The following is a 24,462-nucleotide window of genomic DNA, read 5'->3' as shown; positions in this document are numbered from 1 at the left end:
AAAAAATATAGAAGAGATGGGTCAACTCGATTTTGACAAAAGTATTACACCCTTAAGTCATCAGGGCGAGGAGGCCTACTTAGCCCGAAAGGACAGTGGGCGGGCTTAGGCAAAAGTATTGCACAGACGCATGACCTGACTTGAAAATTTAGTGATAAAAACGCACGAAAATTTGGTTACTGTCACCAGTTCTTTCAAGAACCAGAACCGAGCAAAATAATTATCAGCTAAGATCTTAGATAAAGAGAAAATGTAGTATTATCGCCCGAATAGAGATCAAGTCGGATTTTTTTTTTTCAATTGAATAGGTTTGATTAATCTCCAAATCTAACTAAACCTAACCCAAACCATGAATGTTACAAGCAACTTTTCTCAATAAATATTGCAGGAGCAATCCTCAATCAGGATTAGCACTATAAAATGCTAAAAAAAGATTGACAAAACTTCACCCTATTGCACAATCATCTCTACAGTAGGCAAAGTTCCATTCTCGAAGTAATGCAGATACTTTGGCCTTGAATGAAGTATCTCACGTTCTCTCAATGGATTTTGTGTAAAACAGGAAATTAATTGGCGTGGTTCCTGCATACAACCTCCTTAGGTAACAATCTCCTCAACTGCGGAATGGAACACAAAACTAGGAAACGTCGTCGTTATATCCCTGCAAGAAAGAACGTACTCCAAAGTATGAATTTCATGTTTGGCTACATTATAGGCACAAACTGGATATAACCACAATTTGTCTGACCTCAAATAGGGGAGGGTCATAATCTTGAGCAAGGATGGATTTCTAGAAACAAAGTCCTGCCATTCGCACTTATCTATCTTCCCATCCTCGTTTACATCAGCTTGGAGAAAAGTCTGCCACAAACAGAAGTACCATAACCGAATCAGCAAGAGAAAACGATCATTTCAACTTAATCCTACTAGAACCTGTGCTAGTAAATAGCCAGCTCTGGCACTCAACCTAAAGGAATTGGATCCAATGAGAGATGAGAGGCTTGAAAGAGGGCCTAATGAGTATAATAGTATCTCGTTCCATGTGCATTAAGATGGATCCAATCAATGGGGAAGAAGAATAAGTTCAGGAACACTTGAGGCGAAGAAACAAAAAAGTTAATACAGGAGTACCTAACCCTGCCAACAACAATTATCTTCAAGAACTTCTCAGACAATCACAAATATTTTTCTCTTTTGATTATCTCAGCAACAACAGCTCACCTTGTCAAGGATTATCTCGATCGTTTCGTCAGCTAAGTTCATTTCTGATTCACATAAAAGAGCTATCAACATTTGCTTGACCTGCCAACATCAGATGGATGCCTTTATCAATGAAGTAGAATACACAAACACTTAAAAGTGTATACCATCAAATTCCAATCAGCATATCCAGACAAGAAAAGAACTTTTTAATAAATGTCTGTAAAACTGCAATTCCATTGTGCTTATAGAACTCTGGACAGATGCTATTATGTGCATCTCATTCGAGTTTTTTCCCCTTGTAGCTAGATGAGGGGGAGGGACATGGAAAAAAGTGAAGCATATATTTGCTCAAATCCCATCTCCGCCATCAACCTATGAAAGCTCATTAATGGGGGACTTTACAACAACTCGCTCATAGATGGAAAATATGGAGAAACTAACGAGCATATCTTTACCCAAGTTCTCCCCTCCACAACCAAGCGATTCAAAAAGATCGCTCAGGAGACTTGGAGGAGAAATCTCTTAATAGCAGTCTATTGCTATAGATGTCACAAAAGTCGAGTTATGTGAGTTTCAAGGAAGCCAAGTTATACGCCTAGTTTGATCAACTAAGAAACCAACAAAAGAAAAGCAATTAAAGGCAGAATGCAATTAAGGTGAAAGTTTTTTTTCAGGCTGATAACTAAGAAGAAATCAAAGGATAGAAAGGAAGCATCAGCTTATTCTCACTTAAGCAAAATAAATAAATAAAAACTTGATGATTAATTAATCAATCAGCTTACCTCATGCCGCTCAATGAATCCCGTGCTTTCCAAATCATAAAGCTTAAATGAAACTGCAATGATTCAGACCCATATGATCATACATTATGAATTGCAAAATCATGAATGCTTAGTGGGTGTTTGCAACTGTAAATTTTGAAGGTCCTTGCAGCAAATGACTTACAATTAATCTTGTCTTCTTGAGGGACATTAGGATGGAAAACGTTGAGAGATCTAACAAAGTCACCGAAGTCAATGAAGCCCTTGTGTTTAACGTCAAAAAGATCAAAAATCTGCAATTCATAAAACTTCATTCTAAGAATACACCTTACTTTTATAGAAATTCATAACATGAAGTGAGCAGCAAAATCAATTGAGATGTAAACGGACGGTGGAAGATGCGCTGACTACAAGAAGTTATGAGCCTCAACGAGGGGAGCTTCTAAGAAATGTTATTGTGGCACCATATCGCATGCAACTATCATCATAAGGTCTCTTGGTTTGAAAATAAAAAAGGGTGCTATAACTACATGGAACCAAAATGGGCAAACATTGGTTACCCGGTTAGCAAAGAGATTCTCCTTCTTTCTGTTCTTGAATAAAGCCAACTGAAACTCTTCCTGCATTAGGAACAAAAGTATTCAAATTCTCTATATTATCCAAAGTCAAAACAAGAAAGTGAAAGGTTAAGAATACACGATCTACTTAAAGCCCACATACACAACATGAAAAATCTCAAAAAAGTATGATGAATTTACTCTACCTACTACAATAAATGAGATCAATTCTCCACAACACACTTAACGGTAATATTGCAATTAGAGAATCTCCTCACAAGGATGCTATTAAAGCGACCTCTCCTAGATATTTCTGTTGTGTAAGGCTCTACGATGTTCTATTTGGGCTGCCATCATTATATACAACTTTTTGTGATGCCATGGGGCCATCTTTCGGGTGGTGTTAAAATTTGTTGCACGTCTTACTGCTGCAAAAGAGGGTGCTTATAAACAAAAAACAAAAGGTCGTTGGCCACGGAAGAAAATCATGGTGCCGAGAAAACGCAGGAGATATTGCCGCAGCTACCAAGTATATTTCAAGGACACCACGAGCCACCAAGTGACGAAAGCAAGTAAAGACCATTTCTTAGTTGCATTACATCTTAAGGAAATGAAGAATCTTTCAAGAGCACAAGCAAGTATAGAAAAGAATGTGAATTGGGCCAGAGTAAGGAGACTGAAATGCACCATATAAAATAAAGTACGCATAACAGCACCTTGTCAGAAGGATATGTGCGCATTACCTTATTTATTAGCCCATCATCAATCACGGAGCTGCTCATACTCTTGTACAGCTCAAACAGTGCTTCAACTTCGCTGACACTAACTGGCCAATCACAGCATAACATGAGTGGATTAAATCAACTCTGGAGATTAGTGCATGAGACGAGAAAGAGATGTTGCACTAAGTAGCACTAGGAGTCAATGTGAAATGTAAGACAGAATATTATCTTTCATTTTCCCAATCAACATATCTGACATCTCAGAGTTGCATATTGTCCATTTCCTAACATGGCCTATTGACACACTTAACAAAAACTATTTACAGTGTTAGGAAGTGTTGCATTGCTGTAAACTATGCACTTCTTCTCTTCACCCGATAAACCATCTTCCATAGTTACAGGGATAATCTAAATCAACACCAAATGTCGAACTCCAAATTGAACAACAGCTTATGAAGGCCCATCGATTTAAGGACATATATGTGAGCTGGTATTGGACATAATAGCAATAGCTTCATGGTTTTCACCCTAGACACATCTCAAGCTTTAAAAACGAAAGAAGAAAAATCTTCAGGCGGCATTCATGTCATGCGAAAACTGTTCTTATCAAAGCCTAGAAAGTTCCCACATGTAACTGAATCAGAATTTATACAACTGGTAAAGGATATTGCTTTGTTACATGAAAAACTTGTCACTGATGTGAGGACTTACAAGCTGTTTCCGAAGCAAGGGTCACAGGGTCAACATATCCAGCGAACTGTTTTCTGTGTGACGATGGGAAACAGCCCATTTACCGAAGAAGATAGAGGAAGCAGCGAACTACTAGATACTCGATGAGCTTCACTACAACATATTATCAAAACCATCTTAACCTTGAAAAGCGCAAACCAAATTGGAAGATCACCATGTGAAACAATAATAACCAAGTTATCTCATTGTAAAGTAATGCGGAGAAAAAAGAAAAGAGCGTAACTACATAAACAGTGACATATCCCAAATAGATATGTCAAAACCATCTTAACCTTGAAAAGCGCAAACCAAATTGGAAGATCACCATGTGAAACAATAATAACCAAGTTATCTCATTGTAAAGTAATGCGGAGAAAAAAGAAAAGAGCGTAACTACATAAACAGTGACATATCCCAAATAGATATTACAATTGAAAATTCAAACTTTCAGATTCACCAAGCTATAAGTTTCATTTCAATCTTTGCCCGAGCCTCTTAACACTACATTCTTCAGGAAAAAGGACAAAACTATCTGCTGCTGCTGCTGGTCCTATCAGATGATTATGAAGGCTCAATCAACAGAATATCATCCAGCAATTATCACTAAGGCTTCGCTGGATGATCTGAAAAATATTTTCCTAAAAATGTTCTCTTGTATTGTTTGAAATAATTAATCAATGAAGAATATTTCCATAGTCGACAACAATTTTTGTCTAAACACCTTGATTGATGGTGAAAATATTTTTGGTTTTATTCATATTTGTAAGCAACGCAAGCAATCATTTTCATAAGAATATTTTCCACATCATCCATTTAAGGAGCCTAAAAGAATCATTTCAATCACCCGGCAGCTTTACCATAAATTCAGGACTCAGGCACATTCTCACAATTAGCATCAAAACTCTCTCCCTCGCGTCATCCATCCACTCGATTAAAAACCAAGAAACCCCCAAAAACAACTCAAACGTCGGATTGAGGTTCCACATTACTCCGGAAGCACCAGAATTTGAACGCCAAAATTTTCATAAACTTCGTTCATCCTTTCGTCATCCATCGAAGCGGAACTACACGTTTTGACTCGAACATGCAGAATAAGGAAAAAAAAAACACACGTCATCTTAAACAACTGAAAGCAAGAAAACAATTTCACGAGAGCGAGAACAAGAACGTCGTCCATGAAACCAGAAATCGAATTCCAGAGCAAAGCATCGTCGACGCAGAAAATCGAAACCGTACGTACCGATAAAATCGCCGGCTGGATAATGCCTCGTTGCGACCGAGACCGCGAGACGATTTCAGAGCGAGAGAGAGAGAGAGAGAGAGAGAGATTTGTAGAGAGAGAAGTTGCAGCTGGTTGGGTGCTTCTGTTTTATTTGTTGGCTTTGATTGGAGACCACTGGCGAGAGAGAGAGAGAGAAAGGGAACGAGGGAAGCTCCAGAGAGGGAGAGCATCGACGGCCCGTGGCCATAGTAATCCGATCGGACGGTCGAGAACTGGCATAGATGATTCGGGTTTTGACCAGTGTCGCCAGTTGACCAGTGTGTATGACGCGTGCAATTTATGGTAAGAAGAATAATGCGTATTCGCCAAAAAAAAAAAAAAAAGATAATAATGTGTGCGTGGTGGGTGGAATATTCTTGTTTCCGTAGTTATGACAAAGATTTGGTGACATTTTCTATATTATTGAGAATAAATGGGCGTGAATTTACGGAAGTAAAAATTTTTTACTTCTCTTCAGAAGTAAAAAAAATAAATTTTTAGCCATAAGTTAATTTCTAGAGCAAAAGTGTTACCATATGTACCCCTAAATTGGTGAGTGCCTTTTTGAGAAATTTATAATGATTCTTTAATATATTTTCTAAATCCCGCACGTTGCAAATAGCTGGTTTTTTTTTTTGAAAGAGTAATACTGATAACATTGTATAAAGTGGATTTAAATAGTGAGTGGTTGACAAAGCATTTTGAGGATTCTTTCGGTAGCTTTGAGTTTCAAGTTCACGCTTCACGTTTTTATTTATTGAAAGAAAATTTATATATCAGATGAATTCGAATAGTGCAAAAGTTATCTTGCTTCTTGATCATGGATTTCGTAAAGTTTCGATTACATTTTTCGTATCGCACTCTTTAATTAATGTGCTCATATCGGTACTGTTTCTAATATAAAGTTTCTATTCCAAATCCTATTGCCTCAAAATAGTTGAAGTGGTTTTTTTAGAATCATGGGTTGGTTTTTCTTTTTCTATTTGAAAATGAGAAAATATAATGTCCTTTGTTCATGGTGAAATCTCAATAGTGTATGGTGGAGTGACTTTTTAGGAGGCAAACTTTTTCTTTTTATCTTTTCATCTCAAATTTAGAAGTATGCAAGTGGTGATAATCATTTTTTTTTTTGTATGGTGATTTTCCATCCAACAATAAATCCAGACCAATAAAACAAGGTAAAAGATAACTGATTTAATAGGGAGTCTATTGTATAACAATTTTAGCTATAATTATGACTAATCTTTCTCTTTTCTATTGTGCATATTACTCTTCACTCTCCGCACAATAACTACGGTGAGCGGTTCCATGGTGGGTAGATTCTAGGTAGCTTCTAATCTATAACCTGCTATGTTGGAACCGGTTCCCAATTTCTAGAACTTGGTTGTTTTAAGTCGGCAATGAATGACTTACTTAATTGGTTAGCTGCTATAACATTCAATGAGAAATTAAAATCTAATTAGTTATATTGTCAAAACAATACAACAACGCTCCATGTTCCATGCTTCATCTATTGTCGAGTAATTTCCCGTTGTCATTTCCAAATTAAAAATTTGGAGCACTTAGTATTATGTACTTCAATTTTCAACGCTTATTTTTTAATTTATTAAACGAGTGATGAGTTTAATTGCTCTTGTATTCCATTCAACAACTATTCAACAACTAAATTCATATTGTGTGTAAGATGAGGTTTTGCAAATAAATAATAAAAAGAGATCCGACTGCTTTGGATTATATTTCTATAGTGTTTCACGTTGGGTTGGGTCAAGTATCATGGAAACCCGACTCCATTCAATTGACACTTCTAGTTAGACCTAACTTGTTTTCCAAACCTATTACCTATGTAAAAATGAAAAAAAAAATACATAAATTACATTGTCGAGCCAGTCGGATCAAAAAAAGGGGTACATCGGGCTTTTCATCGCGAGATACTTTCTCTAACCCATCCCTTGGCACTTTGTGCTTGGGAAAATACCTATGGATATCAACAGTTCTAAAACTTTTTAATTATGTCAATTTAGTCCTCATCTATTTGAAATTCTAATGTACTCCTTCCGCTTAATTTTTTCCAAAAGTTGATGATGTGATAGTCCAGTTATTACAGCTTGTCCTACATGGCACACTGTCATGTCAGCGGTTTCTTGTGAAAATCGATCGGAAGGAATGCATTGAAGCATTGCACACAAGTTTGAGACTAATCGGATAAAATTCGATAGTTTAGGATTAAATTGGCATCCGTACAATAGTTTTAAGACCGGTTGGACAATTTCTCAGCTTTGTACTTGGACTCACGATCAATTCTACCGTTAATCCATCGATTATGTAATTGGCCTGGTTTTAGAAAATTGTAATGATCCTGTAGGACTAACATAGTCGAGCCCAATTAGCCCTCTAATGGGCCCATTGGTACTTGGAGACGACTTGTTTACATCATTTGCATGGTTGCCAAGGGCAACTTCTCAATGTCAATTCCTTTTTTATCTTCTACAATAATCCTTAACAAGAATTAATAAGAGTATGGCCAAGTAATTCCAAGCCTAACCTATCATCCATGTCATTTCCTGCATTAGCTTCCATTCTTGCATGGAGCGACGCTCATATGTTAGCGGCATTCATGTATAGCGGCTGTTTCCATTGCGCTACGGACGCTACTCGTGCTTTTCTTGGCTTTGATTGAATTAAGAAAAAAAAAACAACAATTTCCTTAACGTTCGCAAAAACATAAGAAATAAAAAATTTAATTGGAATTCCTTGTTAAACTAACATCTTTACCCATCGGAAAAATTAATTAAATTAATTATTTCATTAATTTCTTGTTAAGCTGCTCCGTTTGTTTCTCGAAGAATGGGGGGCATTTTCCTGTTGAACCAACCAACAAGGAAATCCAGAAAATATTGTTCTGAAATTTTTTTTTTTGCGAAACAAATGGAGCCTAAAATTCAAGGCCACGAAATAATTATGCACGTGCTCATATGAATTTTAAGCCTGCGAATATCGAAAACTATACCTCTCTTGCGTGGGACATTAAAACTCGAGGCCATCCGCTAATTTAATTGTTCATTAGATCATGACGGCGATGCTCGATCAAAATCCAATTAAATCTACTAAAAAATGACAAAACTCATACGACCGTCATTGCATGCATCGGCCGACCTAAAAGATAAATAATTGTTTGATCTCCTTACATATGTAATATTTCTTTTTTCTAATCGAATTAACAATCTACCTATCGTTCGTTCTTATGGTCCCATTCTTTCCCTTTCGGCGATTCTTGGATTAAAAAATAGAAAAGGGGAAAAAAAATTTAATCAAGTTTGTATAGGACCGAATGGTCGTTGAAGCTGATCTAATCACTTTCTCAATCGGTCAAAGACCCGGGACCAATATGGAGCTTTCTCCGGGCAATTTTGGCTGCTTAATGCTGAGCCCCACGTCATCGGGATCGTATCTAGTCGAGACCATGTAAAGCGACGTGTCTTATGCGACGGATAAAAAGAGGTATGTTTCACACGAGCCACGGCAAGTTAGGGGGGGATCGTCCCATCATAATAAGACAGTACGTTCAAAATCAGACACACGTCTCCCTGGAAAAAAGTTTGGGAATTTGGATTGCTTTCGTTTTGCGAAATATATATTTAAAAAAAAAAATTAATCGGACTTATAAAAATTGAGCGAATGCAAAGTATTTCATGGTACAGAAAAATATTTATCGATAATAAAGTTTTTTTCATTAATTAATTATTTTGAGTGATGTTATAGATCATTCTTATTCATTCATTTTCTCGCGAAACAAACGGAGCCTTAGGGATCGGATATATTTTGTGATAGATTCTTTGATTCATGTTCTTTTGTTCCGAGAACAAAAGAAGAAGATAAATCTGTTTGGAAATGTATATTAATCTTTTGTTCTCTGAACAAATTTCTGTTTCCAAAAAAAAAAAAAGTAAAAAAAGTAATTTTTTTTTTGTTTTCAAGAATAGAATCAGAAGTAATATCATTTTGAAAAAATGAGATCGGTGTAACTTAATGCTTATCTTTACAATAACGAGTCAATCGTCGGTCATCGGTCGCCGCCGCCGGTTGTCGGTAACCACCACCTTCACCGATATTTTTATAATTAGATAAAGAAATTGAGAATAAAATATGTGCTAAAAAACTATTTTTAAAAATAAAAGTAAAAAAAGTCATTTATTGTTAAATTTTTTTTTCGGGAATAGAAACATTAGGCATGGCATTCTTAGCTCACGCTACAAATATCAACTCCACATATGTTCTTGTACAATGAGGTGGGGAAAACCAGAACTAATCACAACTGTCATGATCAAACGAAGCAGAGGGGAAGAAGATTATTCATGGCGCCGAATGATTCGCTAACATTCCCTACTCCCCACGCGCCATTAACAACTGTAGCTCTCTTTTAACTAACAGAAACAACGGCGCTGGTGAGTGGGGACCCACGGAGCGCGCTCCACTGTCCATGGTTTTCTTCGGCAGCTTTCCTTGATTTTGCCCTATTCAGACACTACAGCGACCCTTCTGTTGAGAAGTCCCACAAGAAGCTCACGCGTGTTAGAAAATGGGAAGGGAAATCCGGGCTGGATTTGCTGTGCAGTCGGTGTCAGCCTCTTTACAGAAAGGCCACGTTTTGGACCGGCCCTTTGATTCGGGTACGTGTATCTTGGGGTATCTCAATTCTATCTCGGGACTGACTGCGACTGCGATGTGTCAGACCCTTCCCGTCAAAACAGTTGGAAGCACATTCTGATCTCCGTCGAAGAATCGTGGGTTTCTGTTCAACTGGGTGCGAGACACTCTGTTTTCTCTTGCGGGAGTGGTGAACGTTTCGGTGTTTCCGAGGGAGCTTGTGCTTCTTGTTTTGCATTTCAAGGCTTTGTTTGTTGGTGTTTGGGAGAATGGAGGAGAGATACGAGCCATTGAAGGAGTTGGGTTCTGGGAATTTTGGGGTGGCTAGGTTGGTGAGGGATAAGAAGACTAAGGAGCTTGTTGCTGTCAAATACATCGAAAGAGGAAAAAAGGTAATTCTTTGCTGGTTTCTTTTTTTTTGGGTTGATTTTTCTTTAATCCCAGTTTTGCTGAGGAGTTAAGAGGCACTGAGAACAGTATCAATTTGTTCGACTGATCTATAGTGTGTTAGAAGGTCGGGATATCAATTTAAAGTGTGAATGTGTTAATTTTAGAAGCACCTCGTTTTTCTCCGACCGGGGGTTGTCCATCCATCCAGACACTGAGTTCGGAGAAGATGGCGAAACATCAACAAACTTTTCGGTCGTAATGATTAGAACCACGAGAGAAGCTTCATCTCTTATGTGTTGTGTAACCTTTCTGGGTTGTATAGCCTCTGAATTGCTTCAGTATTGCAGGCCACTGCATCTGTTGTTTCTACACATCCTAGTGGTGTTTGTTATGGTCAGGTCTTTTGATATCTTTAGGTGGTAAAAGCTCTTGATGGATTTGATGCTTTAGAATTTAATATGGGAAGGATATTACTTTCTAAGTATTGGATAAAAGGCGGGAAGGCTAACTTTCTGAGCTGAGAACCAGAGTACCTTTGAACTGTTTCGAAAATTTTTCAGAGATTTTTGGCCACTTTATCCACAGAGAGGGAGGGAGCTGCATTTGGAATCCATTCATCCTCAAGTTTCCTTTCATTTCTTATTAGCTTTGTGCTTCGACATGGTTTTAGTCTTCGTCATTGTCATGGGATAGTTACAGAGTCATTCTCGTTGTTGTGCATGTGTATTGCCTTATTCTGGTGCTGAGTATTCTTGTTTCAGATTGACGAGAATGTTCAGAGGGAAATCATTAACCACAGATCGCTGAGGCACCCAAATATTGTTAGGTTCAAGGAGGTATGGCACTAGTTTCATGTCTTACACCATATGATGGACAGATTACTGAAGATTTTGTACTACTTAAAATGGTAAAAGCATGTCAAGCTAGTCTCCACTTAATCTGTAGTTTGTAAATCTATTTGTATCAGTTATCTGTTTCAAATAGTTGAATTGGAGAAACTTAGTATATTATACTTGTCATGTGGTCCTGCATTAGCTTTATTGAAGTCTCTAAATACAAGTTGTCTTTGCTCGTCTAACATACTGAAGAATCAATTCAACATCGACATAAACCTACGCTATAGTTTTATTGGAACTTGAGTAGCACATTAGGTGCAAATTGCATTGTAAAACCTTAGTCCCATAGTAACCCACCTTAACGTTTTATGAGGCCTTTAGAGTTGCAAAACTTTTCGCATTGTGTGGTCGGTGAAACATTACCACCTTCCATAGGATAAGAAATTCAACATGACATAGTGAATTTTGTGCTGCCCCCTTTGAGCTGTGTAAAGCAGGTACACCTCCTAAATCTTGTGGCTGCACTGCAGGTTCTGTTGACCCCGACACACCTCGCAATAGTCATGGAATATGCAGCTGGAGGTGAGCTTTTCGAGAGAATTTGCAGTGCCGGTCGGTTTAGTGAAGATGAGGTTTGTGTTTTGTGCTTTCCATAAAAGTAGATCGACATTCTTCTCCTTGCATCACATTGTTGTTGGAATGGGCTAGACTTTTGGGTTATTTGTCTTTCATTTCCTAAATCGACATCCCTTTGCAACAGGCTAGGTTTTTCTTTCAGCAGCTTATATCAGGAGTCAGCTACTGCCACTCCATGGTGAGGTTTTGGATTGATATATTCTACATCCTAATTGGCAACGAATTTCCTCCTCTTATCATCCTCCTTTCTTGTTGCAGGAAATTTGTCACAGAGATCTGAAGCTAGAAAATACTCTTTTGGATGGAAGTCCGACTCCGCGTCTTAAAATATGCGACTTTGGCTACTCCAAGGTCAGTGATATTCCAGTGGACACAAGGTTTTGGCTCGAGAATTGATCAGCCGGTTTTATTTCTCATCTTATTAGCATCTGTTGTCAAGTTGAGCTTCAAATGTTCATTCAACTCAATTTTGTGATTGCAGTCAGCTTTGTTGCATTCACAACCAAAGTCAACAGTTGGAACACCGGCCTATATTGCTCCAGAGGTGCTGTCTCGGAAGGAGTATGATGGAAAGGTATTTGTGTATCTACAATAACTTATTTACAATGCTCCCGACACGATCATTGACTCTCTAATGCTGGAAGTTCTGCTCTTACTTGGCCACAGATCCTAGCTTGCTCGTGGAAGTAGATTTCTTCACATTTTACGTACTTGTTGTATGAATTTGCAATGATAATCATTATTCTTGGCTTGCAGATTGCAGATGTATGGTCATGTGGTGTAACACTATATGTGATGTTAGTTGGAGGATACCCGTTTGAGGAACCTGAAGATCCGAGAAATTTCCGCAAGACCATTGGGGTAAGTTCGCCTGTGTAACGAGATTAAAAAAAAAAAAAAAAGGGAAAAGGGGAAGTGAACATGAGAAAAATGGGTTTTTTTTTTTTTTTCATCTTCTTTTTCCGCATGTATAGATTCTGCCTTTTGGGCATCATATGGTCCATGGGATGAGAACTTGAGTTCTTGTTTGTGACAGAGGATTATGAGTGTTCAATACTCGATACCAGACTACATCCGTGTGTCTACAGAGTGCAGGCATCTCCTTTCTCATATATTTGTCGCAAATCCTGCAAAGGTAACTCTGTGATTCTATGTTACCATTTTCTCTATGAATTGGCAATATAATCTTCGTCACGTATCACCTGCCATTTGAAGCATAGTCTCGTCCTTATAAATTGGGATTTCTCTCTCTATAAAAGAGGTGAAGGCATGTTGATACTTCTGGCATCGGCAACGGGCATGCAGTCAGGAAATTTCTGATTCATGATGTTAGTACACATAAGAGTGACTTTTTGTGTAGTGTCCATGAACAAATGAAACTTAACTGAAACAAGATATCCGTGTGGACTATCAACAACCTTCTATGCTGTTGTGAAAGTAAAGCCGTCATTTTTATTTTTCTGCGTTTTTCGCCCAAAAGAGGATCACTATCCCGGAGATAAAGAAGCACCTGTGGTTTCTGAAGAATTTGCCAAAAGAACTCATTGAAGGCGAGAAGACCAACTACAAGACTAAACAGGACCAGCCTCTTCAGAGCGTGGAAGAAGTGATGCGGATTATTCAAGAGGCCAGGACTCCTGGGGAGGGATCTAAAGTTGGTCAAGGTGTGGCCGGTCCTTCGGACCCTGATGAAGATGCTGATTTGGATTCTGAAGTCGATAATAGCGGCGACTTCGTAGCAGCAATATAACACAGAGCTCTACCAAAAAAAACAGTTCTACTGGGATACATTTCTCATTTCCATTGTTTGTTGCAGATTGTACAGCTATATTATGGATAATGTTCTATAGCTTGCTACATACTTTAATCTCTAGCGTGTGGGAAGCTCACATTAAGTGGCTGAACATTGTTCGGTATTGAGTGCACTGGAAAATGAAGTGGTGTTGTCATTGACTTTGACTCACTGGTTCAAATATTTACATTTGCACATTAATCTCTGTAGGAAACCATCTCACTACACCCACAAAGATCAACAGCTTTTCCATTCCCATTGAGAAATAATTAAGGGGGAGGAACCAAGAAAGGGTCGCACAAGATTTGAGTCAATAGGCAATCGAGAGCCACTGACTCTGGATGCTTGGGCAGCAATAGTTGACAGAGATGGTGGAGTTTGCAAGGCAATTATGAAGTCTACTTAGTCAAGAAAACAAGGACAAAAGCAGAAGACTCGGGACAGAACTCACCAAGATAACACACAGTGTTACTGTCGAAAGATTCTCTCACGCGTCGCGTCGCCTCTGGCTACCGGTTTGACCGCCTTACTGTGTGTCCGCATTGATCTTCACAAGTTGACTTATAATTGCAACTGCCTTAGTTCACGGTCCTATAAATTCTGCATTGCGCAAGGGACTTTGAAGCACCCAGAAATAGAGAGAAGCAAAGGAAATATGAGAGGCCTAAAGATCGAGAGTACATGGAAATTGGTGATGGTTCTGGGTTTAGCCCTGGTGGCTCTGAGCGAGGTCAGGGCGGTTCACGGGGCCCAGCTGAGCCCGACCCAGTGCAAGGAGGAGAGGCGGCTCGCCGTCAACATGTGCAAGCCGATAGTGTTCGGGCAGCCCCCGCCGCCGGGGTGCTGCGAGCGCGTGAGGCTGAGCCACTACCAGTGCGTGTGCCCGATATTCACCCCGCGCGTGGCCAATCTCATCACGGTGAACAAGGCCATCAAGCTCTTCCAGAGCTGCGGGCGTAGGGTCCCTCACAATTTCAAATGCGGAAGTACGTTCTCTCTCTCTCTCTTGCGCGCATTTCGAGCTCGGCTCATCTTCGACTTTGGCGACAAAATGTTCTGGACACCATTCAGCTTTCCTCTCCTCCTCAATATGATTTTAACATAATGCGTTCGTGTTTGATATCTCCATTTCAGGTCTGTATTTCCCGTGAAAGTGTGGTCGGACGAGGCCAAGATCCCAAGACTCTCTGTCTTCGACTTATAAAGTAGTGGAGAATTCCCGTTTTGAGTTCAGGGTTGTGCACTGGAGTACTACAACTCTCTCAGGTCCAGATGTATTCACTCATTATAAATAAGGCGTGCTTGTTAATCTACCTTTTTTCAGGATTGCTGTTTTCTTAAATCAAATGGTGGGAGACTCAAAGCAGTTTTTGCCAAAAATGAAGAAAAGGTCCCACCGGGAGTCGAACCCAGGTCGCTGGATTCAAAGTCCAGAGTGCTAACCACTACACCATGGAACCTCCATTTGGACTGCGATTGCCAAATCAAATATTAAAATGCTTCGGAACTACCTTTGATCCGTCGAACGGTATATATGAATAAGTGAGAAGAAGCTTTGAGGGCTCGAGGTCGTCTGAAATAGATAAGAGGGGGATCGATCTTTTCCTTAAGCAAAGACATTCGCAAAGGGGGCACTTGAATTCGATCATCGTCTCCTTCCGAGGAGTTCCGGATCACAAACCGGATGGTTTTTGGTCGGAAAATTGAAGAATTTCTTCTTCGAGCATGATGGATCAGCTAAAAATTATTTGTTATAATAAATCCGTGGAATGTACCGTGACTGACAGCAAGGGATCCGTGGCGCAATGGTAGCGCGTCTGACTCCAGATCAGAAGGTTGCGTGTTCGATTCACGTCGGGTTCAATCCCCCCGAAATTGTTGGCTACCCTGCCTCCAACGGATCAAATCTTTTAATTTAATCTGCTTCTTCCCTTTTTGTTTTTTTCGCCGTCTTCTTCTCAAATGCTTCGCGATGACAAGGAGACCCAGTTTCTCAAAAGCCTGCCTTGATCTCTCAGCTTTAGGAACTTCTTGTCCTCTTGGGTTGGTTCAGAAATGGCGCAGAAGCATGAATATTCTTCTTCATTTCCGTCTTCTTGAGACTGCTTCAAAGAGCCACGAGCTGTTTGTTTGGATGCGAGGCTTGGGCATCTCCTGTCGTGTTGTTGTGTGCCCTTACAGTTTTATCTTAACTTCTCCGAACATGGAATGCCTTTTTGCCACTTTTGCTCACACGTATCATCAAATGTAGCTCCCTCAAGACATTGTCCCTCGCGCTGATTTAAGGATGGCGCTTGCACGCCTCGGAGTTGGACGGCTCACTATGTTTTGCATTTGGTTGTTTCCTGCTTTCGGACTTTTTGCAGCACGAACGGCAAGTCGCTCTTCTCAGCTAACTGGAAACTGCTTGTACAGTACGCATACATCTTCCAATGCATGCAGAACAAATTGGTAATAATCTTGTCGTTGCTGCGAAGTTAAGAGTTCATTCCTGGCAAAGAATTCTCGCTCTCCCTTTCTACTATCCGCCCGTGCTGACTAACTGCGGCGCTGTTTCTCTTCGACATCCCTCGACCTGTTGCTACCGGCCGGGAGCTACAGTCCAACCAAAGTGGGAGGTGAGAGGAGAGAGGGAGGGAGGGGGGGGGGGGGAGCTAACTTTTTTTTTTGACTGTACTACATCTGGTAAACAAGATCAAACTGATATCCGGGAGCTCGTTAGAAATTTAGGTCTGTCAATTCCTGCTGACTGAAGCATCAGCGTCAACTGACAGAACAAGAGCACTTGATTTTGGGAGAGAGTCCTTTTCCCTTTAGTGGGGAAAGGGCATTTTGAGTGGGGGGTCAACCATCAGCACTCGATCGACATTGTAGGGCAGGCTTGATCCACCACCGATACGCAATAATCATTAGAAAGCTCATCTAGTCCACCCCCTTCCTGTCATCTTCTTGTAACTGAGTGGATGGAATCCGAGAATAACCACTGTTTGAACTGGACTAGCCTCCAACTGGGTATCCGGGGTTGAGAGAAGAAAAGGACAAACCCTCCACTGTCCTTGGTCTGCTTGAAGTCCACAGTAGGACGTTCAACCCCAAAGCTAGACGGCAGATTCTGACTGGTGGAACAAGTTAAGGTTAAGGAGACAGACCGCCTGCTCTAGCTAAGGTTTAAGGGACTTTGATAGAGCTACTTTCTCGTCACTTAATGTCGAAAAGAAGTCGCATCGAGTACTAATTTCGTGAAATCTCGAGTTCACACGGCAGAAACTTCGTATGGTCTTGGTAACTCGGTTTCCGTTTCGAAGGGGCGAATCGGAATAACTTCATGGTTGCGATGCGAGAATGGTAGAGCGTCCGTGTGTTTGATTATATGTGCTTTAAGATTGCGGTGTGCATGTTAAAGTTGAGCGAAACAATCAATTGTGGAACGCTTTCATGTGATCTGCCTCGTGTTAGGCCGACCTTCGCCTGTGGCTGGCGAAAATAATCCCAGCTTCACAGAAGTGCATGAACTTTTTATGGCTATTGTGTTTTGATCCATTCCACTCCACCGAGCACGTTGGCATTTTACAAAGGTCCACTTGTACAAGGATTCACCGGTCGAAATAAATCTCTGACGCCTCTTTACATCTCAATCCCCTCCTTTCTTTCTTGTCCCCTTGACAAATGGTAGAATTGTCGTATGTAGTTGTCGGTACTTGGCTGTTTTGCTTAGTGGGAATTCGTCTTTCCCTAATGGGAACCCCACGAGATCCATGACCAACGCCAACAAAATCCAAAAAACTGTAAGAAGTTAGTCTCAAGAAGGACCTTGGTTGAACAAAGAGACCCACCCAATCTAGGGTTAAAGCACTTGAACATCTAGCTTAGTAGCAAGAGCAATTTGTTGCATAGACGATGAGCTTATCGGGTCAGTGATCCCATCCGATCCCACCTCCTTCTCCATCTCTTCGGCTTCATAAGTCGAGTGAACTCCATACAACACGTAGAACAGGCTGATCACGCACGCCCATATCCCAAACCTTTGGAACGACGTCGCTTTCAGTGTCGTCATCAGGAAGACACTTAGAAAGATGGAGGCCGATGCCGGCCAGGGCATGAGCGGCACCGACCACTGCAAGTCCCCGCCGCCGTGGAAGGGGATCATGCGGCGGAATGACGCGGTGGCGACTGCCGCGAGGCCGCTGAACAGGGCCGAGCTCCACCACTTCTCGAGCTGCCAAGAGACGGAGAAGCCGAGGGAGGCAGAGGAGAGGAGGGAGAGGAAGAGGAGGGTGGGGAGCGGGCGGTGCCGGCTGGCGATGACATGGCGGCGGTAGATGAGGGCGTTGGCCACCAGGTAGAACACCATGAGAGTTCCTAGGGAGATCATTTCGAAGACTATCTCCAGCTCGGTGAATAGTGCTATTGATGCTGTGCAAATCCCTACACACAAAAAAGGGAAAAAAAAAAGAAAGAGGGGAGATTCAGATGTAATTCCATTTTCAGTATTTACGAGAACAGATAGCAACAAGATAAGCTACCTGAATGCTTCGTCATTAGACTTATGAATAACATAGAGAGTAATTAAATTGAAACACCTTTAGCAAATGATCCTGCAAGTTCAGTAACCCGAACAAATTGTGATTTTTCTATTATCCGAACTAAGAACCGAATTGAGAAATTTCGATTCAGTTCAGTTCAATTAAGTTCTTGATTCGGTTCTGACACCCCTAATTTACTCATTGTCATATCCGTTCCACATTCATGCCTTTCAAACGTAGGTTTTCTTTATGGTGAGAAACTGACAAAGGAGACGGAGGGAAAGGCATCATGGACAAAGAGTTAGCAAAAAGCCAAGACACGCTCAAAAGAAGCCTCCTAAAACTGATAAATTTCTAACTCACGAGGAATGAAAAGAGCAGGATATCAAGGAATGTGCTTGCTAAGTCATGGATTCTTCGAGATTTCATCTGATTTATGGGGAGCTCGGAAATCTTCTTTGGATGTATACTCAAACATGTATTAGACTTCTAGATAATTATTCCAATTTTTTTTAAAGAAAGGGGACATCTTCTGTTGAAGGAAAGGGCAACAAAAAGGAAAGGCTCACTCACCCAAGAAAAGGGTCGCGTTCAATGGAGTGCCGGTGGAAGGATGAACCTTGGCCAGCCATGAAGGCACCAGATGGGACCTCGCGATGACACAAAGATAGCGAGCTTGACCGAGCATGGCCACCACCAGCGACGCCACAATCCCCAAGCTTGCGCCTGCCCCCACTAGATTGCTCGCCCATCCCCACCCTATCTTCTCAAAAACGACTGAAAACGATGCGTCTTTCGATATCTACACATATCAACGTCAATCAATCACCGTTGACCGCTGTCGAGAAAAAGAAATATCCAACATGATGATTAAGCATATGAAAAGTGGGTTCTCCAAACTAGGCTCGTTGGTTATGGACTATACTTTTCCTAGTTGCTTTTCAATCGAGACCATTGTTAGCGTAAGTTGGTTCTAACTGGTTGTGTGTCAATAATTTGTGCTCTCGTTGTTGGAGCGAAAGTTCTGAGGACATCTTAAGTGTGTGTATGCAGATTTAAGGATCGATATGCCATGTTTCACAAATTAGATGTTCAGGGCTTGCGTATATCACGCTAACCTCATCTTATGAAATCTAAATCTTTTGCGCAAGAGTTTTACATGATAATTCTTTGTACTTAAACATTGTTTCTAGAATATGAGTTCCAACGCCTTTAAATGTTTCTTCTGCCCAGCTAATATAGAATAATAACAGAGTGATTTTATACCCTCGAAATTTTCACACAAAATGGTTTCTTCAGAAACCCTAGTCGAATACCGACATATGGACCGTGTAAGGGGGGCTAATTTGCAAAGACTACCCAAATTCAAGGAGTGTCTAGACAGCTTTATCCCTTGCTTCACTACTGCTATATGTAAAATCCAAAGACCATCCGACTTTTTGGATTGATTGATCTCTCTTTGGAAGACTGACCTCATTGTATGGAACCATGATGCACAAGGACAATGCCATGAGGCAATAGAGCAAAGACACAATGACCATGGAGCCGACGATCCCGATAGGGAGGCTCTTGGAAGGGTTCTGGATCTCCTCGGCCATGGTCGAGACTGAGTCATACCCAATATAGCTGAAATACACTTTGGCTGCTCCATTGAGCACACCCTTGACCCCAAATGGTGCTAATCCTCCTGGCCTCACCAAGTTCTTGCCACTCCCGTTGTAGAACCCCGCGATTATGATGAACCCAAAGAAGACTACATGGAAGACTGTCATTATAAGGTTCAAGATTGAGCTTTCCTTGGTACTGCAAGTTAAAATCATGTACAAGCAAGGGATACATGTATCAATCGCTATGGCTAAATGGGTCCAATAATAGTTAATAAAAAAAATGCGTCCAATAATGAGCAATGAAGCTGCTTTGTAGCATATGAAAATAAAGAAAAGAACAGACACTATCAGATGTTTACATTTGGTGAACAACCTTAAATTATATTCCATCTGTCACACAGAGATCCCATGAAAGTGGTCAGTCCCAACTCCAACGAGAAAAATCATGAATTCGTGCATTTGTTTAATGCGTTCTCACACACCAATGTCTTCAGAAACAAGAAAAAGCTCAATTTCGCACTTGTCAATGTTGCCAGAAGATAAAAAAGATCTCTAGTTATAAAGATCTTCTGTACTTAGCATGGATTTGAATAGAAAAAGAAGCAAGAAGAACCTTGAAATTGAGAGAGAGAGAGAGAGAGAGAGAGAGAGAGAGAGAGAGAGAGAGAGATCTCCAACCTATGGCAAAGACAAAGGGTGAGAAGTAGCACAAGAGCAACTGCTGGAAAATCCAGCATGTTGTATCCCTTCATTAGTCCTTCCACTTCAATCCTCCAAGAGGTTGCATCATTTTCTCCCAAAGTGCGACACAGATAGTCCGTAAAGCTTCTCGCAACGGCAGCATTTGACAACACATACTCCATCAATATATTCGCCCCAGCAAAATAACCCACAAACTCACCTTGGAAGATTTACATGCCAAAAGATAAATCGAGGTGAGAAAAGACGCGAGATTTTCTTTTGTATTCATAAGCATTATAGGTTTTCACAGGCTTTGCCAATGGAGAATCTTGGTTTCCTAAGCACCTGTAACACTATTTTGTCCGTGCGCAGTTTATGAAAACTAAACTCTTTACGAGCATAGAGATTCAATGAAAAATCATGACATATAGGAAGTAATGTACCGAAGGTCACTCTCAGATAGCTGAAGGCGCCGCCGGCGACTGGAATCTGGACAGAAAACTCAGTGTAGCACAAGGAAGAAAGGAGTGCTGATATCCCAGCTATAATATAAGATATGAAAACCGAAGGCCCGGCTATGGAGTGAGCCACTGGGCCAGTAGTGACAAACACTCCAACACCAAGCATTCCTCCCACTCCAAGAGCTATTAAGTCATACCATTGGAGCTTCCTCTTCATGTCAGCACCGGAACGTAGCCTCACTTGGTTGAGCTCCTGGTCTGGTGTCCATGTTGCTAGCATTCTCTTCCTTAGCCTGTGAGGTGTTTGTGACAGAGAGTGAAGGTAGTGAGGGAAGGAGGGCGAGGCGTTTTTGGTGGGTGAAGTTTGAGTGGTGGTCATTTTAGGGTGGAGATGTTTTAAGGGAGAGTGGCTCTTTGGCTTCCATGAGGGCTTGAGGTGAGGGTCCTTAAATAAGCATTTTTTGGGAGAGACTAGGAGTGAGGATTTAATATAATTTTACATATATTCTCATCACCTATTGTTCTAAAAAGTCACGTTCTCGGTGCTTATTGGTTCATTTACCCACCACGACAACATGGTAAACTCAAACAAAAAATATAATTTCATGTTTAAATGGCTCAAGACAGATGCGAAAATATAGATTAAGGAGCGATATGAAACAAAGTTCCGTAATTTCTTATGTCAAAGAGTGAAAATTTTACATGAAACTCCATAAATTATGCTGCCTACTTACAATAAATTGTACCTTGCTGCAGCAAGATATTGAAAGGGTGGCAATCTCTCCAACCCTTTCTCTCTATCTTTTTTTTTGTCTAGATAGTCCATATGTATTAGACTCACATGTATCGTCTTCGTATAAATTAAAGACTCATCTGAGCAAATAAACTTGAGACAAAATATACTTTTTTTCCCACTTGGCTTAACTAATGAAAGTGAGAAATAGTATGTAGTCCACGGAGGGTGAGCGAGATGTTCAAAATGCCCTTGGCTTTATCTTTCCTCTTGCACTCGGCTTTTGGGAGCCCCGAGACTCCAAAAAGAAATCTCTCCTGTGGAAGCATGCAAGAAAAAGATTGGAAAAGGTGCAACCATTTTTAAAAATAAAACACCCGTAAGAGGAATCCAAAACAAGGGAGAAGGTGGGGACTTTGACCTAGTTTTTGGAATTTCCTAATATGAAAGCTTGAAAAGATGTGACGAGCATCTAACAACTTTGTTAAAGCAAACTTGGGTCACAAGAATAGTTGGACTTGATTCCTTATGATAGTATATATATTGTCATTTCATTGCAAAAGAGAGTTGAGAGTAACATATGATTTGTTCTATGGAAACCAATTGAAAAGAAAAGAAAAAAACATGAGTGTTAGAAAGAAAGAAAAAAACATGAGTGTTAGCTCCCTTTTCAAGGGTAGAAAAGAATTTTGTGGTTGAGCCCCATCATCACAAAACTCCATTTCCTTTCTCTTCCCTTCACATTATATAGAACCATTATTCGTCACATTACTTATATACAAAAGCTTAGTTATTTCACATTGGTGTTGCTAAACAAATTTAAATATATCGATAAGATTGACACTACTTTTTAAAAAAAGACCGAGGCAACAACACTTGAGACTTTTGCACCATGGTAAATGAATAGAACAGAGCTCGAGATGAACATAAAACGCAAAAAAAAAAAAAAATCTATTTGCTCGTTAGAGGTTTTAAGAACTTCCTTTTGGCTAGACCAAGGAGCCATACAAAAAGAATGTGCTAGAGCTACTAACTACATACTCAAAGGTTAGATGAAGCATGAGTGATTCCAGAGAGTTTATAGCAGAAGTAATGATTTGGACAATGAATTTCTACTATGATCTCCAAAGATCTCCGCAACTCGGTAGGAAAATGAGCCAGGGGATCAATTTGGTCAACGTACACACACAAATCTCAAGACATTTAATGAAGGTCGTAGAAGATAAAAAAGTTCTTCATGAACCCCCCCTCTCTTTCCTTTACATCGTTTTGCTTTCAAATGATAAGTCGAGCTTGTGCTGTTCATATGAGACCATGGGTGGTACTATCTTAGAGAAAACTATCAAAACAGTCATAAAACCTATTATAATCAGGCCAATTCAGTCTTAAACCTTTATTTTTTTTGCCAATTGAATCATAAATATTTTGCATTGATGCTAATTCAACCTATCTAATCAATTTTGACCTAAAATCGCTGACGTGACATGGTCGGTGCTGACATTGATAATTTTTAATAATTTTTATTTTCTTTTTTTTGTCCATTCCTTCTTCCTCAACCGGTTGCCGAGGTCCAGTGATCGGCCGCAGGTGAGGGCCGATGAGGTCGGTCTCGCCTTGGCGATCGACCAGAAGGGGGGCTAGTCATCAGACCTCGGCGATCGGTTGAGAAAGAAGGAAAGAAAAGAAAAAAAAAGAAAGAGAAATAAAATAAAATATAAAACATAAAAAGCTTTGAAAAAAAATATTATTAAAAATTTCCATCTCAATGATGATTGCACGCCGCATCAGCGATTTCTAACCAAAATTGGCCACAATGATTGAATTGGCACGGATACAAAAGGTTTATGATTCAATTAAGAAAAAATGATTTAGGATTAAATTGACACAATTGCAATAGGTTTAGAATTTTTTTTAATTCCCCCTACTATCTTGTATAGACATCAATTCAAGAAAATCATAATAATTTAAGGATCATGGGCAGAAAAATGAAAAAAAGAAAAGTTTGGATTAAGGATCTCCTTAGAATGCCACTAGTAAATCTCGAAAATATATCCTGTTAAAAAGGTCTACTCTTTTTTTTGCTTCCTTTATTCCTAGAAACCTAGCTTACGGCTTTTTGCTAGAATCCAGCAGTATAAAGAGCTAGTTAAGAAATAGTACTTCTGGAAATAATGGTGATTCTACAAGGCCGGTGGTGATCTTTGAATTGATTCTTTTGCCCTAGGAGGCCGGTGTTACTGATGATCTGATCAAGCAATTTTTCTATTTATAAAATTCATGGATATGTTATTCTTTCTTTTAGTCTGTAGATAAAATGGAATATTTTTCGGTACGACGGTGGATCGTCGTTTGTGGCATCCATTGACGAGATCACACAATTCTACTAGTAATTAACCATGTTCTGGAGGGTTCTTGATTCGTAATTTAAAGAAGGTGGACATGTACTATAGGATGGTAGAGCTCGATCGATTAGAAAAGTATCGATTCATCCATTACGAACAAAGCATACACGTCTCCGTACCGTGTGAGATGGGCCAACCTAAATGAGGGCAATTAGTGACCACATGGATAATAATAAAAAGTATTATAGCTTCAGTTATCTCTGCATTGAACCAAGGACAGTTCAAGCCAGTGAGGCTACTAAGGTTCACCTCCGGTACGAAAAGTTCATGATTCCCTTGTTATTTTAGTTTCCAAGATTAGTGAAGAGGACCGTGTGTACATAGAAAATTCTATCTAGAATCATATCGAAATGATGCTCTTGAGTAATTAATTCTTCAGCATCCAGAAATTATGTGTAATTACACTATGGATCATCTCCTCAGGTGTCGAGTCATAAAGATTTGGCTGGCGATCTCCTACTAGAATGTACCCTTTTTCGGTCTAGAGAAACTCATAGCCCCTTGTGGTATATACTTCAGAAGTT

At 40.1% G+C, this 24,462-nt stretch overlaps 4 protein-coding genes and 2 non-coding genes across 14 annotated transcripts; 3 read left to right on the top strand and 3 right to left on the bottom strand.

The window, feature by feature from the left end:
• Positions 1-419: 419 nt before the first annotated feature.
• LOC115737123 (calcineurin B-like protein 1) lies at positions 420-5,443 on the bottom strand. Of its 8 annotated transcripts, none has more exons than XM_030669113.2 (9): positions 5,213-5,443; positions 3,955-4,007; positions 3,265-3,347; positions 2,525-2,584; positions 2,149-2,257; positions 1,986-2,038; positions 1,222-1,302; positions 749-861; positions 420-661 (listed from the first exon to the last, which is right to left on the bottom strand). In XM_030669113.2, the coding sequence occupies exons 1-9, from the start codon at positions 5,422-5,424 to the stop codon at positions 598-600; spliced, it is 828 nt and encodes a 275-aa protein (XP_030524973.1). In that variant the 5' UTR covers positions 5,425-5,443; the 3' UTR covers positions 420-597. The 8 variants fall into 8 exon arrangements, with proteins under 8 accessions (XP_030524973.1, XP_030524977.1, XP_030524974.1 ...); XM_030669117.2 differs by having other exon boundaries at positions 3,955-4,081; positions 5,213-5,347; XM_030669114.2 differs by having other exon boundaries at positions 3,955-4,062; positions 5,213-5,345.
• A 4,324-nt stretch (positions 5,444-9,767) lies between these two features.
• On the top strand, positions 9,768-13,718 carry LOC115737031 (serine/threonine-protein kinase SAPK3-like). Of its 2 annotated transcripts, XM_048285605.1 has the most exons (10): positions 10,137-10,269; positions 10,828-10,930; positions 11,029-11,103; positions 11,634-11,735; positions 11,864-11,917; positions 11,998-12,090; positions 12,221-12,313; positions 12,496-12,600; positions 12,776-12,874; positions 13,220-13,718. In XM_048285605.1, the coding sequence occupies exons 2-10, from the start codon at positions 10,928-10,930 to the stop codon at positions 13,487-13,489; spliced, it is 894 nt and encodes a 297-aa protein (XP_048141562.1). In that variant the 5' UTR covers positions 10,137-10,269; positions 10,828-10,927; the 3' UTR covers positions 13,490-13,718. The 2 variants fall into 2 exon arrangements, with proteins under 2 accessions (XP_048141561.1, XP_048141562.1); XM_048285604.1 differs by lacking the exon at positions 10,828-10,930 and having other exon boundaries at positions 9,768-10,269.
• Positions 13,719-13,996: 278 nt separating this feature from the next.
• Positions 13,997-14,902, top strand: LOC115737032. The gene is made up of 2 exons (XM_030668978.2): positions 13,997-14,517; positions 14,666-14,902. Exons 1-2 carry the CDS (start codon positions 14,187-14,189, stop codon positions 14,680-14,682), a joined length of 348 nt encoding a protein of 115 aa, XP_030524838.1. The 5' UTR covers positions 13,997-14,186; the 3' UTR covers positions 14,683-14,902.
• Positions 14,903-14,919: 17 nt separating this feature from the next.
• On the bottom strand, positions 14,920-14,991 carry TRNAQ-UUG. Its single transcript has one exon. It is a non-coding gene; the product is annotated as a tRNA-Gln (tRNA).
• Positions 14,992-15,322: 331 nt separating this feature from the next.
• Positions 15,323-15,394, top strand: TRNAW-CCA. The gene has a single exon. It is a non-coding gene; the product is annotated as a tRNA-Trp (tRNA).
• Positions 15,395-17,039: 1,645 nt separating this feature from the next.
• On the bottom strand, positions 17,040-21,231 carry LOC115737029 (cationic amino acid transporter 6, chloroplastic-like). Its single transcript, XM_030668976.2, has 5 exons — positions 20,786-21,231; positions 20,340-20,562; positions 19,527-19,857; positions 18,628-18,856; positions 17,040-17,956 (listed from the first exon to the last, which is right to left on the bottom strand). Exons 1-5 carry the CDS (start codon positions 21,180-21,182, stop codon positions 17,376-17,378), a joined length of 1,761 nt encoding a protein of 586 aa, XP_030524836.1. The 5' UTR covers positions 21,183-21,231; the 3' UTR covers positions 17,040-17,375.
• Positions 21,232-24,462: the final 3,231 nt, after the last annotated feature.

This window comes from Rhodamnia argentea, chromosome 9 (genome assembly GCF_020921035.1).
Source record: "Rhodamnia argentea isolate NSW1041297 chromosome 9, ASM2092103v1, whole genome shotgun sequence".
NCBI classification, from domain to species: domain Eukaryota; kingdom Viridiplantae; phylum Streptophyta; class Magnoliopsida; order Myrtales; family Myrtaceae; genus Rhodamnia; species Rhodamnia argentea.
Note: the sequence above shows the minus strand (reverse complement) of the source record. Positions and strands in the feature narration are given on the sequence as shown.